Source organism: Agelaius phoeniceus, chromosome Z (assembly GCF_051311805.1).
Source record: "Agelaius phoeniceus isolate bAgePho1 chromosome Z, bAgePho1.hap1, whole genome shotgun sequence".
NCBI lineage: Eukaryota > Metazoa > Chordata > Aves > Passeriformes > Icteridae > Agelaius > Agelaius phoeniceus.
The window spans coordinates 92,750,927-92,765,164 of record NC_135303.1 but is presented as its reverse complement, the minus strand read 5'-3'; the positions used below and the strand labels follow the sequence as shown (position 1 = coordinate 92,765,164).

The 14,238-nt window shown below is 52.3% G+C and overlaps 1 protein-coding gene across 5 annotated transcripts in view; it reads left to right on the top strand.

Annotated features, from left to right (window-relative positions):
- Window positions 1-2,125: 2,125 nt before the first annotated feature.
- Window positions 2,126-14,238, top strand: part of SMAD7 (SMAD family member 7) — a 29,440-nt gene continuing 17,327 nt past the window's right edge. The window contains exons 1-4 of one of the 5 annotated variants that reach the window (XM_077171528.1): window positions 2,126-2,217; window positions 2,985-4,354; window positions 5,246-5,299; window positions 10,285-10,359. In XM_077171528.1, the coding sequence (XP_077027643.1) occupies window positions 3,844-4,354; window positions 5,246-5,299; window positions 10,285-10,359 (640 nt within the window). In that variant the 5' untranslated portion in view covers window positions 2,126-2,217; window positions 2,985-3,843. The other 4 variants (XM_077171529.1, XM_054651893.2, XM_054651892.2 and 1 more) reach the window with 4 other exon arrangements.

The following is a 14,238-nucleotide window of genomic DNA, read 5'->3' as shown; positions in this document are numbered from 1 at the left end:
TCCTCAGGGATTAACAGTGCCCTTCATGCATTTCAGGACAGGTTTCTGGCCCAGGGTGACATTTGAGCAATACATCCAGAGCAGGGCAGGCTGTGGGTATCGCTCTGATTTCCAAGCGTCCCCTCAGCCCAGGTCCCGCTCCCATACTTATCAGCTTCATTATGTTTATTTCTGTATTTTCCATATGGGCACATACATATGGTCTGCTTAAACAAGTTTGCAGGGTTAATTGGAAAGCAGTTCTTTATCAGTTATTTAATATTTAGCACTTCTGGGACAATTTTCACCTGCAGAGATTACAAAAGCGGGCAAGTGCTGATGGCCCAGCTGTACCTGTGGCAAATCAGAGGTGCCAAAGCCCAGGTCCCTACTCACAGGGAAAGGCAGGTGCCCAAGGTCACCTGGAGAACCTATGTCAGGGCCAAAAATTTATATTAACTCCTGGACCCCCTTCCTGTCCTCCACCTCCTCCCAGCACATGGCACACTGTGCTTTTTGCCATTTCCCTCATGACAATAAAGTAATCCTAGCTGTCAGGGATGAGGCAAGGGGAGCTACAAGGGGGAAAATTAAAAAAGGAGATTTTAATCTCATTTATAACAGCCTGGCAAAGTTTTGAAAAATTAAAAAGTATAACGTATGGATTAATGAGCACGTCCAACATGTCTTTCACCAGCAAATATTGGAATGAGAAGGAATTTTTTTTTCTCCCCCCTCCCGATTTGCTATACAGATCACAGGGAAAAGAGATTGAGGTTCCCTGAGGAACTGAGGAAATCAGTCTCAGTATATGTGAAGTCACTCCAAGGGCTGTAGGACAAGACGTTGAACTAAAAATATTACCCAAATTCCATTTTTCAAGGTGCAGAAGGCACAATTTAAAAAGCAATGGGACTTCTTTGCATGTGCAGAACCAAATGCTGATGCTGTTCTGATTTGGCCCCTGCTATCACCCCAAGACTGCAGGGCTGTGCCCTGGGCTCCCCTCCTACCTTTAATTATTTGGAGGTGAAGCAAGGAGTCAATTGCCTTCCTCAGACTCCAGCTTTGTAACGAGGCTTCCTAAATTATTCTTTCTGATGCCAGCAAATAGCATTCTTCTCCTCTCCAGTGTTTTTCCAGCTATTTATGTGGATTTTGAGCCGATTTTGTACCTGGCTAGGTATAGTCTGGTTAACATTTAATAAGCCTGCCCCAAATCTAGCCACTTTCTGACAACTTTAGATCCAGATTCTGCAAATGCCGGGCCTGTTTGTCGCATCCCTGACCTGCTCATGTGCATATATGCACAACTGGGCACTCAAATTATCCCTGCCCTCCTGCCTGCCCCAAATTCAGGGATCTGGTACACACACCCCGGGGATGCCCTGCCTGCACGGGATGTTGGTTTTACGTGTGCTCAACCTGGTGTCACTTTCAGTTGGGTGCATTCATTTCGGACATGGCTTTGGCTTTGGATTCGAGCTGGGCTTGCTTCTAGCAGCCATGATTTAAGAATCCCAGCTCCTACTTCCGACACGATAACTGCCTCAGAGAGTGACCTTAAAGCAACTCATCCGCCCGCAGCTATTCTGTGAAAAAGGAGCTGCTCCTCCGTGGGAGTGCGTGCAGGACGGGGACCCCTGGGGAGTTCTGCTGCCCTGCCAAGCCTGGCGCTAGGAAGTCTGGCCGGACTTCCCAGCCCGGCCGCAGAGCGCACCAAGGCTGGACGAGAGCGCAGCCTCTTGGTGGCTCGGTTTTCCTCACCCTCTGCCGGTCCAGGATTGGAACGGGGGAATCTGCGGAGCGCCCAGGGTGCCAGGGGTTGTTACCGCTCGTAGCGCCCGTAACGCGAATGCCGGAGCGCGACATGCCCGTCATTTCTGCTTCGTGTTTGGAATCGGAGCGTACCGAGCCTCCGTGGTGTATTTTCCTGTCCTTCTCGTGACAGGTGCTGTAAAAGCACAAATTATTACTATTATTACTATTATTATTATTACTATTATTATCATAATCATCATCATCATCATCATTATTACTGTCGCTGCATTTTGTGATGTTCCCCCGTTCCATACCCAGAGCCGTGTCAATTTTTGAATTTTTACGCTGATTTGGTCTAACATTCCGATATTTACAGCAAGCACCGGCACACCCCAGCCCCGGGAGCTCCCCACCCTGTGCCCCGCGGGGTGCGGGGGGGGACACCCCAGTCTCCCCGCACCCCCCGCCCAGGACCAGGTACGAAGGGAGGCATCGGGGAGGGGGGGGGGGTGGGTTCGCGGCAGCGGGGGGAGCTGAGGAGGGGACACACGGACCCACAACCTCCCCGCAACCTGAGCCGCCTCTTGCGCAAGGCGGTAGGAGATAAATATAATATATAGATATATTTATTTTTTTTTTTTTCCCCCGGAGCGACACGGTGTCTAGACGCCCACGTGACGGGGCCGGGGCCGGGCCGGGCCGGGCCGCTGCGCACTGCGAAGCCGCCGCCGCCGCCGCCGGTGCGGGGGGGGGCCGGGGGAGGGCGCAGGCACCGCGCCGGCTCCGCTCCCGCCGCGCCCCGCGCCGCCGCCGCTCCCCCCGCACGCACCCGGGGGAAGGCGGAGGTGCGGGGAGGGCGGGCGGCCGACTGCGGAGAGCGGAGGGGCGGGCGGGCGGGCGGGAGGGGGGAAAAAAGGGGGAGGAAAAAAAAAAAAAGAAAAGCCCACGAAAGGAGGAGGAGAAGTAGGAGGAGGAGGAGGAGGGGAAGGAAGGCAGGAAGGAGGAGTGAAGAGCAAAAAAAAGGCACCGCGGCAGAGGCGCCGGCAGCAGGGAGAGGGTCGGCGGCCGGCGGGCACCCCCGCACCCATGTAAGCTCCGCCGGGAGCGGCGGGCCCGGCTCGGCCCGGCGCGGCTGCTGGGGAAGGCAGGAAGGAAGGGACATAGCCCCACTTTTCTCCTTTTTTATTTTTTTATTTTTCATTTTTTTTTTTTTTTTTTTTTATTTCCTTTCTTTCTCTTCGTAGCAGCCGGATCAAGACTCCGTGTGGATTAAACCTTTGGAAAGAAGGAGGGGGAAAAAAAAAATTAAAGCCCACCCCGAAACCCCCACATCAGGACGACCTGGGCTTTTTAAAAGGGATACAACACTCTGGATGCGCTCGTTCGCCTCTTTTGTGACAGATGCTTAAACCGACCTCCAAACCTTAGGGTTGGTGTTTTGGGGTTTTTATTTTTTTTTTAATTTTTTTTTTTTTTACCCTTTTTATATAGACGCCTTTTTGGCTCGATCTTTTTGTTTTTTGCCTGCTGGCTCTGCCCTGCGCCGCATCCCTGCCGCCGCGCCCGCTCCCCGGCGTGGCGGGTTGATGGGAGCCGCGGCCCCGGGGCGGCCGAGGCTCCCCCGCGGCTCGGGCCGCGCTCCGCACCCGCGCACGGCGGCGCGGCGCCGGCAGCCCCCGCCCGCCTGCCACCGCCACGGGTACCCCGGGCTCTAGACGGGGATTTTTTCCTTTTTCTCTGCTTTTTTGCGCAAAACCGGGACAAGTGGCGACTCTCTCCCCCTTCAGTTCCCCCCGCCTTAATTTTATCCCTTTTTTAATTTTTTTTATTTTCTTCTTCCTCTCAGTTTTGATTTTTTTATTTTCGATACGATTTTTCTGTAAATTTTCTCGCAGCGGGCGGGGGCGCGGACGGCGCATCCCCCCGCGGGAGGCGGCGGGACCCGCGGCCCCGGCGCGGAGACTGGCGCATGCCACAGCCCGCCTCGGCTCCGCTGCCCCCCGCCGCTGTCCCCCGCCGCCACCGCATCCCGCCTGCCGGCCCCTTCATGCTCGGCGGACGACATGCCCGTTTTGTAGCCGGGGGCCCCTCCTCTCGTCCCGCATGTTCAGGACCAAACGCTCGGTGCTCGTCCGGCGGCTCTGGCGGAGCCGCGCGCCCGGCGGCGAGGAGGAGGAGGAGACGGCGGCGGGCGAGCCCGGCGCGGCGGCGGCGGTGGCCGAGCCCCGGGCGCACTTGGGCGGGGGGCACGGGTGCTGCCCGGGCAAGGCGGGCCGCGGCGGGCGGGCGGCGGCAGGCGCGGAGGCGGAACTGAAGGCGCTGACCCACGCCGTGCTGAAGCGGCTGAAGGAGCGGCAGCTGGAGGGGCTGCTGCACGCCGTGGAGTCCCGCGGCGGGGCGCGGACCCCCTGCCTGCTGCTGCCCGCCAAGGCCGACTCGCGGCTGGGACAGCACTGGTACCCGCTGCCCTTGCTGCTGTGCAAGGTGTTCCGCTGGCCCGACCTCCGCCACTGCTCCGAATTGAAGCGGCTATGTTGCTGTGAATCCTACGGCAAGGCTCACTCCGAGCTCGTCTGCTGCAACCCGCACCACCTCAGCCGGCTCTGCGAGCTAGGTACGGCGGCGGGCATGGCAGGGGATGCGGGGGATGCGGGAGTTGGAGGGGGCAGAGGTGTGCAGGGCTTGGAGGGATGTGGGAATACGGGGGAACGGCAGGCACACGGGGCTGCAGGGGATTCAGGGGTGCAGGGGCTGGAAGGCATGCGGGAGATGGAGGGGATGCAGCGGCGCGGGGGCTGGAGGTGTGCAAGGGATACAGGGGTGCGGGGAATGGAGGGGATGGGGTGCAGGGGATGGAGAGGGTGCAGGGGTGCAGGGGCTAGGGAGGATCCAGGGGCTGGAGGTATGCAGGGGTTGGAGAGGCGGCAAGGGATGCATGTACGGAGGGGATACAGGGATACGTGGATGCAGCCCCGCTCACCTCCCGGCCTACAAAACTTTTTTTCCCTTCTGGAGGAAAAAAATAAACCAACCCAAACCGACCCGCAGCAAGCAACAAAATCCAGAACACGCACAAAAACTTTCCGTTGCCGTGGTCTATGTACTTCCTTTTGTATTTAGGGGAGGGGGCGACGCCCCCACCTCCGGGACCCCCTCCCCTCCCGGGGGCCCCGGCGCTGCCTCCCCGCCGTCCCCGAGCGGTGCCGGGGGATTAAGGGCCGGGCGGCCCCGGCGCTGCCGCGGCTCCGCCGAGCCAAGGAGGCCCCGATCAGACAGCCCGAGCGGCAGATAGCAGGGAGACTGGCGCCAGACGGCCCCTTTTGTTTATCTGACAGCTAAATATCAAGGCAATCACCGCCTCGCTGCCCTGCCTCCAACCCCCAGAGCTAAGACAAACAGTTTTGCTAAAAGAATGCCACTGTTATCATAAGTTCCTATCTTTTTTCTTTTTTTTTTTCTTTCTCATGGCTCTGCCTTTATTTTCTCTGTACTTCTCTAATTCCAGAGTCTCCCCCTCCACCCTACTCCAGATATCCAATGGATTTTCTCAAACCAACTGGTAAGTGGACTTTTTTCAATGCAAGTGTAAGAGATAAAAAATGGCATAACAGCCCCTTTATCGGGGAAACAGTCTCCTGCCTTTGTCATGCACTTTGCTTTTGGGTTGCTTGTGTGCTTCTGTGCCTCCTGCTACCCCTGCAAGAATTAACATATAATTTATCCAAGCCACTCTGTGCACAAAGTAGGGTTTTAAAACTCTGGCAGTAAACTTCAGAAGGGATTGCAGTGCAGTGCAGGCCTGTGCTGCTTGAGTCAGCCAGGAAAACCATAGGCTCCAGTTGGAAATGGCAGTGCTTCTCCACCCCTGGGTGAATTTTTAGGGATTTAGGTTGGGATCCAGCACAGCATCTCCCTGATGCCTGGGAATCCCAGTGAACCTTGACAGATGGACTGGCTGGTTAGAAATCTTTTTAAGTTTTATAGGAGCCTAATCCTACCTCATCAGGCTGGGGAAAAAAAGTGGGAAAAGAGTTTGAAAAGTTATTTTTTTAACCTTTTAAAAATTTGAGTTTCTTAGCCACCACTGTGCATGCCTGTTGCTTGTAATTGAATGTCAGGGTGCCAGGGGAGAAGCCCATTTGAGGCTGGCACCAGCTCTCTTGCGGTTGTCTGCATAAACTCCTGGTTGGCAGTGAGCTCGCCGGGTGTGAGATAAATGAGGCTGGCAGAAGGAGGAGAGGTGGGGAGAGTCGGAAACGCGGGGAGCTCGGGAGGAGCAGCTCCTGGCTTCCTGAGGATTAGTGGCTCTGGAGTGGGCTGGAGCACGGTGGTCCCTGCGGTCGCGTCCCGCGGTCCTGGCAGACGGGGGAGGCACGGCAGGGTGGCAAGGGTGGATGCACAGATGTTCCTGAAGATTGTTTGGCTGGGGTTTTCCTGGCCGACAGGACGGTGTCTATGAAATTACCTCTCTGCCGGGTCTCAGGGCTAAAAGAAACCCCAGCCTTGAGGCTGCTCTGGTGCCGCGGTGGGGTCTCATCCTGCCGGCTGCTCCCTCAGAAGCTGGACTGTCATTTTCCCCCTCCACAATCTCTTTGGGAACACTAATGAGTCTTTTTTTTGCCTTTGGGAAATAAACAAAGCTGTTTAACAAACAATTGGGTTGCAAAGCATGAACTATCTTGCCTTGGTGTGAACAAAACAGGAGATAAGAGCTCATGAATGAAAGAGGGACATAGGGAGCAGGTTCAGCATCCAGAGCATGTACTGGGATGCAGAAGGGTTGTTCTGTAATAGACTCTGGGGGTCTGTTGGGTCATGATTGTGGGTTACACATAATTCTGGCTGCATCCCTGCAGTGCTCCCCCAAAAGTTCTTATTTTCTTGCCTTTATGGCTTTTCTCTGCCCTCATTGATGATCCTGGCATGGGATGCAAAGGCGATTGGATCTGCAGGAGAGAAGGGTTAAACTTCGTTTTGGTTTCATGTAAAGATGTTAGGATAAAATCTATTAGCAGGATTTAAACATCCAATCTGCCTCTGCCAGGATCTCATTTTCAGTTAGCCGAATGATATATTTATTCATTAGCAAGTGTTGACATAAGGTAGCAAAATGTGTGTAAACAGAAAAGCCGCAGAACATGAATGTGCCATTTCGAAAGGAAAAGTTATTCCTATCGGCCAATAGGAAGTGATTAACGCTGCCCATCGGAAACACAGAAACGACTGGGTTACTCACCAAAAAGTCCTCCTTTTTTTTCCTTTTTGAAAGAAAAATCCACTTGGCAGCTGAGCTCTGGCTAGCGGGGCTGTGACAGGCACCGGCGGAGCCTGGAAGTCTGTGGTGGCAGGTGGGTTCTGCAAGCTCAGGTTTTCTCAGCATTTCCTCTGCAGGGGGACTGAGAGTTTCCCATCCCAGCCTCGGTGCCATCTCCCGTGGCAGCTCCCCAGCTGCATGTTGAGAACTGTGGGAAGGTGTGAGGATTTTTTACCTGTCCAGTGCCCATCAGCCGTCTTCTCACCTGGGGCCTTGGGTGGGAGCCGTCCCTGTGTTTAGGCTCTGACAGTGGAGCTGGGAATGTGCATCCAGCAGGAAACTTCTGCTTTTCCATCAAGGATGATAGTGGTGGTAAAAGTTAAGTGTTTAGTGCTGTGTCTTGTGCTTTACATGGAGAGACGGGCAGGTAATAACCCTGGACTGGTGTGGGCTCTGGCAGAGGTCGTCAGATCAGAGAACCAAAAAAAAGTTTGTGTTGGAAGGGACCCTGAAGACCATCTAGTCGAACCCTCGTGCAATGAGCAGGAACATCTTCAACTAGACCAGGTCTCTCCGAGTCCCATCCAGCCTGACCCTGAATGTTTCTGGGGTGGGGGATCTACCATCTCTCAGGGCTACCTGTGCCAGTGCCTCACCACTGCCATCATTAACCATTTCTCTCTTCAATCTCGTCTAAATCTCTTGTCTCTCTTTGTTTAAAACCCTTAACCAACAGGGATTAAATCAGCTTTTCTGGAGGTGATGGAGGCTGAGACGGGCTGCATTGTAGGCTGGAGGAAAGCAGGGATGGAAAAGGAGCTGGGAATCTGCTGCAGGCAATGAAATGTCACATCAGGCTGTGTTGGTAGGATAGATCTGGTATTTATGTACTTGTCATAGAACAGAAAGATCTGCCCTTAATGGCTGAGTTACTTGGGGGCAGGCTGTGGGTCAACCTGGTTTGCTCATTCATAGAATCCCAGAATGGTTTGGGTTGGAATGACCTTAAAAGTCATCTCGCTCCAAGGCAGGGACACTTTCCACTAGAACAGGTTGCTCCAAGCAACCTCCAGCCTGGTCTTGGATACCTCCATGAATGGGGAGGACTTTTATCAAGGAGAGAACTTTCCCTCTTCCTCACACAGGGTGCTGGCAGGGATGGATGATGGAGGTGTGCGGGACTCAGCATTCCTGATGTCCCTGCTGGAGCTTGCAGCTCTGCTGAAAGTGAGATATGGATAGTGGTGCCCTCAAATAATCCAGGCAGATTAGTCTAAGCTTTAAGTGGGACAAGGGGCTGCAAGTGGCTCCGTTACGCTCTGGCATGACTGGACTTGGTGGTGCTGGTGTATGAGAGTGCAGGAAACTCACTGAGATGTCGCTGTGGGGCCGAATGCCCTCCTGTGGTGTCAGCTTTCAGGGGAGCTGGAGGTTTGGCAGCTCCCAGGAGCTATTTGACACCTTGCAAGGTTGGGCTGGTGGCCACAAGGAGTAATTGTGTGTCTCCGCAATGGTTTCGTGCTGTGGGAAGGCAGAGTCGGGAGGAGATTGGCGTGCACCAGGTTGGACAAATGTCCAATCCTCGACCTCTCAGGTGCTGAAGGTGAAACCAGCCCAGTGCCCACTCCTAAGGAGAGCCCCAGCAGCTCTGTGGGTGGTAGGATGAGAGGGCAACAATGAATCCAGCCACGCACAGGCAGAGACCCCATGAGGGTTCTGCCTTCGGCTCGTCCCATGCCTGACTCTCCTGGCTGGTCTAGAGCTCAGCTGCGCCAGCCCTGAGTTTTGGAAAGGGAATTCCAGGGGTGATTTGTGGATGGGGGGAATTGTCTTCTGGGTGATGGGACATAGGAAGGGAGCCGGGGAAGAAGTGTGGAAGCACACTGCCCCATTGCTAGAGTTGTGTATTTGGAGTTTGGCTCGGAGTCTGTCCTGCCTGATGTGGTAACAGAGAACCTGGTCATGTATGATCTCTACAGCAAGACAGTGATGTCCCTTATCCCAGGAACTCCTCAGGGAGCTGCAGCTGCAGGCACAGGGAGCCCAGGGCAGGGCAGAGTGGTCCAGCCTGTGTTCAGAAAGCATCTGTAGCTCAAGAAGTTGAAGCAATCACAGGGGAATGGCCGGGAAATCTCCTGTCCGGATTAGAAAGAGTTAAAAAAGTTAAAATCCTATTCTTTAAAGCATAGAAAGCACGACAAGGCATTTAGAGAGCGTATCATATACAGTATTTCACAAGTAAGTCTATTTCCTGTCTCCTCTATTGTTTTCAGTTTGATTAAGTATATCCTGTTAAACTGTATATTCCTGTTAGGGCTTTTACTTTACTCTGATAAAATGAGGTTATGCAGACAGGAATTTCTTATTCACTGGTATTTCAGGGGTGGGATCTGGCAGAATTGCTTTATCAGCAGGGAGAAAATCATCTCAGCTCTCCTGGTGATGGCCTTGCTTTGGGATACAGATGTGGGCAAAATGAGGGCATAAAGAACCCAAATTTGGAAAAACCCAAAGTCCCTCAGGACCAGAAGTTTGCATGAACTTCACAGGTCCTCTCAGTCCTGTTCTTCAGCTCGTGGTCCCACATGGTAGTGACCAAAAAGCTGGAGTTGTTCTGTAGGACCAGGAGATCAGTGTTGTTCTGATTTTTGTCACCTGGAAGAGCAGGCTTAGGGTAGAGAGGTCCAAACCTTGATCTCCAGCACCTGCATACATTGGGAGAAACCTCTAGAGGAGCAGCCAGTCTTACCCTGCCCTTTGGTGGTGCCCAGAGGGGTGGGTCCTGTTGCCCAGGAGGTGGTAATAAGGTCTGCCAGGTGCTGGTGGTGACAGAACTTGAGCAGGGCACCACAAGCTCAGCCTGTTCACTGCAGAAGGGCAGCAATGAGACGTTTCCCTTTCAGTTCCTGTTTTGGTGAGTTACAGGTTTTGGCTAAATTGGGTGCACAAAGCCACGATTTAAGCATTTTTGGAAGCTCGCTTGCATCAGAACGGCGACAACCTTGATCTCCTTAGCCAGTGACTTGTCCAGAGAGGTGGCAGCCAGCCTGTAATTTCTGCCAGTCTATAATCAGTGCTGGCTGGTGATGAAGCGCAGCCTTGACTGAGACAACGAGTTAGGGTGGATGCTTCTTGATGAACTACCGTCTCTGCACGGACAATTAGTAATCGCTTCCTGCTAAGCCCTTTGGAATGTGTGTTCTGCTTGGGGCGATGCTGGGAGCCTGCAAAGAACCACCTATATACTGACTTTTTTTTTTTTTTTTTTCCCTTTCCTTCCTGTGCTCCAGCAGATTGTCCAGACTCTGTGCCTTCCTCCACTGAAACAGGGGGAACTAATTGTCTAGCCCCTGGGGGGCCCTCAGGTAAGACACCTCTTGCTGCTCTTGATCTTGGCCGTGGGTCGTGTTGGCTGTGGGTCCTGACGAAAGGGGGAGTTTTGGGAATGGACATCACTGGGAAGTGTGCGCTCAGAGCGGGAGTTGGGTTTAATTTCAGTAGCAGCCTTGTACCTGTTGTGCAGAGGATGTGTTGAAATCCCGGACAAGGTTCTCCATCCCTGAATGCGTCTGTACTTCCTTTGGATTCCAGCGTTATGCTCCATTCGTTTTTGGGCTAAGGCAGGACGAGGCAAAAGGACTGAGGCAGGGGAAGGCTAAGCAATGTTGGTTGACCATTCATTCAGGTGTGTGGATTACGGTGGGCGCAGGTGCAGTCCTACCTTAAAGAAGGATTTGGTGTCAAATCCTTGACTTGGTGGTGGGGAAATCTCTTGTCTCTAGGATGAGAGCCCTGCTCAGGTTTTGCTTCTGGTAAGGTCACCAGCATCCCACATCTGATGCACAAGACTTGTGGTGTCTGGGGAGGAAAGGTGGCCTGTTTTTTTATAGAGGACGTTGCAGAGAGAGTTGATGATATTTTTGTACCCCTTCCTGATATATTCAATGATTTCCGTTGTTTTCCAATTTACCATCTCCTTCAGCCTCCAGTTGCTGTTAGAGGATGGAGGCTTGTTAGGTACTTTCTCCACCCCTCTTGGAGTTTGTGTAGAGACACAGAGCAGTTTGGGTTGGAAAGGACCTTTGAAGGTCACCCAGTCCAACTCCCAACCCCATTTCCAAGGTGTGATGTCTCCAGCACGTCATCTTCCACCCCAGACTGGCCACCTCAGTGTCTCTACCAGGATTAAAGTGTCTGAAACCATGTACCTGCAGGTACTGGCTGATGTTTGAAGGTGCTTGCCTTTGTGGGGATGTCTCCTTGATTTATGATTTATTCATCACCCTGAAACTGGAATTCGGAATTAGGTCGGCGGCGGCTGCATGCGCGCGTGCATCTGCCCCTGCCTCTCTCCAGGAATTGCGTTTGGTGTGGATGTGATGTCTTTAAGTGAGCCTTGTTTGTTTTTCTTTGGGTGTAATATATACCCTGTCTGTTATTTGAGAGGGGAGCATATTGTTTGTTCAAAGGCCCTAATGAGAATTAATCAAACGAAGGGGGAGAGGGAACAGGAAAACTTGTTGCTGTTTGGGGTTTTTCTTTCTAAAGGCAGAAGGATTTGCGTTTTTTAAATTTTTTTACCATTGGAGCTATAGCTTTAGGGAATTAAAAAAAAAAAAAAGGTCTGTAGAAAGAAAAAAGACAAGAAGCAAAACAACACAATAAGGATGTTGTTAGATCTTTTTTTCTTTTTTTTTTTTTTCCTTTTTCCTCCTGAAATACACCCGTTGCAGAGGGGAGGAGAGAGTTCAGTTCCACAGGATACCACATGAAATAAGCAGAGGAAGTACTCGCTTTTAAAAGGGGGCTTTCTGTAAGGTTCAGCCTATTGATAACATCTCGTCTGGCAGCTCTGCTCCTGAAGGGAAGGCAGGAGGTGGGGGCTTGGGCTGCAGGAAATAACATGGCTCGTTCCTGGTGCCTCCCAAAAGGCTGCGGGAAGGGGACCCCCCCCCAGCTCCTTAATTGAGCTTCTTCCCCAAATGAAAGCACATTTCCACCTGAAAGTACATTTTTAACTTATTCTATTGCTATTATTTCATTGGATTTTTTTTTTTTGTCTCCCTTATCAAAGGCTTCCCCCCCCCTCCCCAAGCCTGGAAACAGAACCTTTTTACGATCATTAACCACTCTTTTTTCCTCCCCAAATGTAATTGTAGCCATTTAGTTTAATGAGGAGCTGATAGGAGAGTTGACTCTTGAAGGGATATGGTTAGCTACCCAAGCCCTGAAACAAAGCCGAATGCCTCCACATGAAAGAGCATTTGTTTTGAATTTGCTCTGATTTACTGGCATCTCCCTTCCGCGCGCAGAAGTGCAGTGCTGAAAATTCCCAACTGGAGAGACCCAGTCAAGAAAGGAAAATAAACGCACTTTGGAGCAATCCTCCAAAGCTCACTTTCTCCTCCTTTTTTTTCCTACCCCCTCCTGCATATTTTAGTTAGCAGAAGAGTGTGTTTGAAGAGGGCTTTAATGAGTTATTGGCAGGGTACGTGGCCAGTGCTTTGGCTTGCTCTTATCTGTGTTTGGGCAGATAGGGATGGGTGATGCTGGGTGGAGAATCCAGCATCCCTCCTCCCCTCCAGACTTGTACAGTGTTGGATTTGCAGCTCCTTGGTGAAAGGGTGGCTTAAGAAAAGGGAAAAAAAAGTAATTATTTTGCTAATTTGAAAACTGGAGCGGGTGTGTGAGGAAAAAGACATCACAGGTGGTTGGTGGTGGTGCTGGTGGAATCCTGCAGCACTGCAGCCTTTGGTCATTAGTGATGTGTGGTGGATGCTGGTATAGCAGCAGCAGGATCAATAGACCTGCTCTGATGTCTTAAAGAGCAGGATTTGGCAAGGAGGATCACTCTCAGCACTGAGAATTTGGGAATGAGGCCAGCCTGGGGTTCATGGCCACTCTGGCAGGGGAATGCATGGAGAGAGGATGGTGGCAAGGGGAGCATTGGAGGGGCTCAAAGTGAGCGTCCTTGCAGCTCTCCCCGAGGAGCCTTTGGTGGGGAGGAGCCTCAGGTCAGCCTCTGCTGGGGTCTTTCTCTTGCTGGGGCTGCAGGCAGTTGTGCTGATGGATACCAGAGGCTCTGGAGGACGTGAGGCAGGGGGAGCAGCGTGGCTGGGGCATGCACGGGGAGTGTTTCCCCCTTGTGATAACCACTCTGAGCTGCTCTTTCCCTCTCTCCCTTCCTCTTCCTTCTGTTCTCCTTTGTGACCCAGGAACGCAATCCTGCTTAGTCCTTCACATCATGCTGGTGTCCCCTTCCCATTCCACCTCTGCTCTCTCTTTCCCAGCCATCCCATTCTCTGGCTGATGTACCCCTCGCTTCCCCTGAGGCACTGGCTCTCACTTCTGTGTTCTTGGCTTTATTTATTTTCTTATATCATCTTTATTTTTGTCGGTGGTCAGCCTGTGGGTAGGTCAGGACTCCTTGCTCACGGTTGCTCCCACTGACACGGCTGTGCTCAGGTATTACTAGCCAGATCCTTTCTGTCCTCTGTGTGGTTAAAGAGCAAAAATATCCCATTTGGGATAAAAATAATTCCCGTAAATAGGAGACAGAGGGTGGTTTTCCTGTATTTTGAGCTGACTTGTTCTCAGCAGATGTGTTTGGTTGTGACTTCTTTCAAACAAGCAAAGCCATGGCTGGAGTGACTGAAGGTGGCTGGCCCATGGTTTGGTGGCATCAGGTTGGTGGGACCCAAATTCCTGTATGACCCATGGAGAAACCTTGCTCCAAGGGTAGAAGTGAGCTGGTGGTGTTGGTCTGGATCTGCTGGCAAAGCAAAGCTCTCAAGAAGTCCAGACCTTGTCCTCAGAGAGGGAGAGCAAGTTGAGCTGGCTTGTGTCCTCGCCACATCCACTGCGTTTTTATAGAGGTTGCTCCTAAAGTACAAAACCTGAGAGGTTATCCAGATTTTGGCCTAATTCTGCTGATTTGCCCAAACTCTGGAAGCATCTCAGGCTCTCCAAGATGCAGTGGATGTTGAGCGATGGTGCTTGGCAGGTGCTGGATCAAGGTTCTGCAAGCCTTGAGGCTGGGAAACCAACAAGGCTCTTCTGCAGCAGGCACAGACTCAGTTTCTCCCTCCCAACTCCACACCAAAAACGCAGGGAAAAGACTTCCCCAGGCTGGAAGAGCATTGGCATCGTTCCCTACTCTGGCTCTGTGTGCTGTGGGACCTTGTCTGGTTTAAGGGACCTCTTGGCTGATTGACATTTCATTCCAAAATTGCGGACAGGCCGGG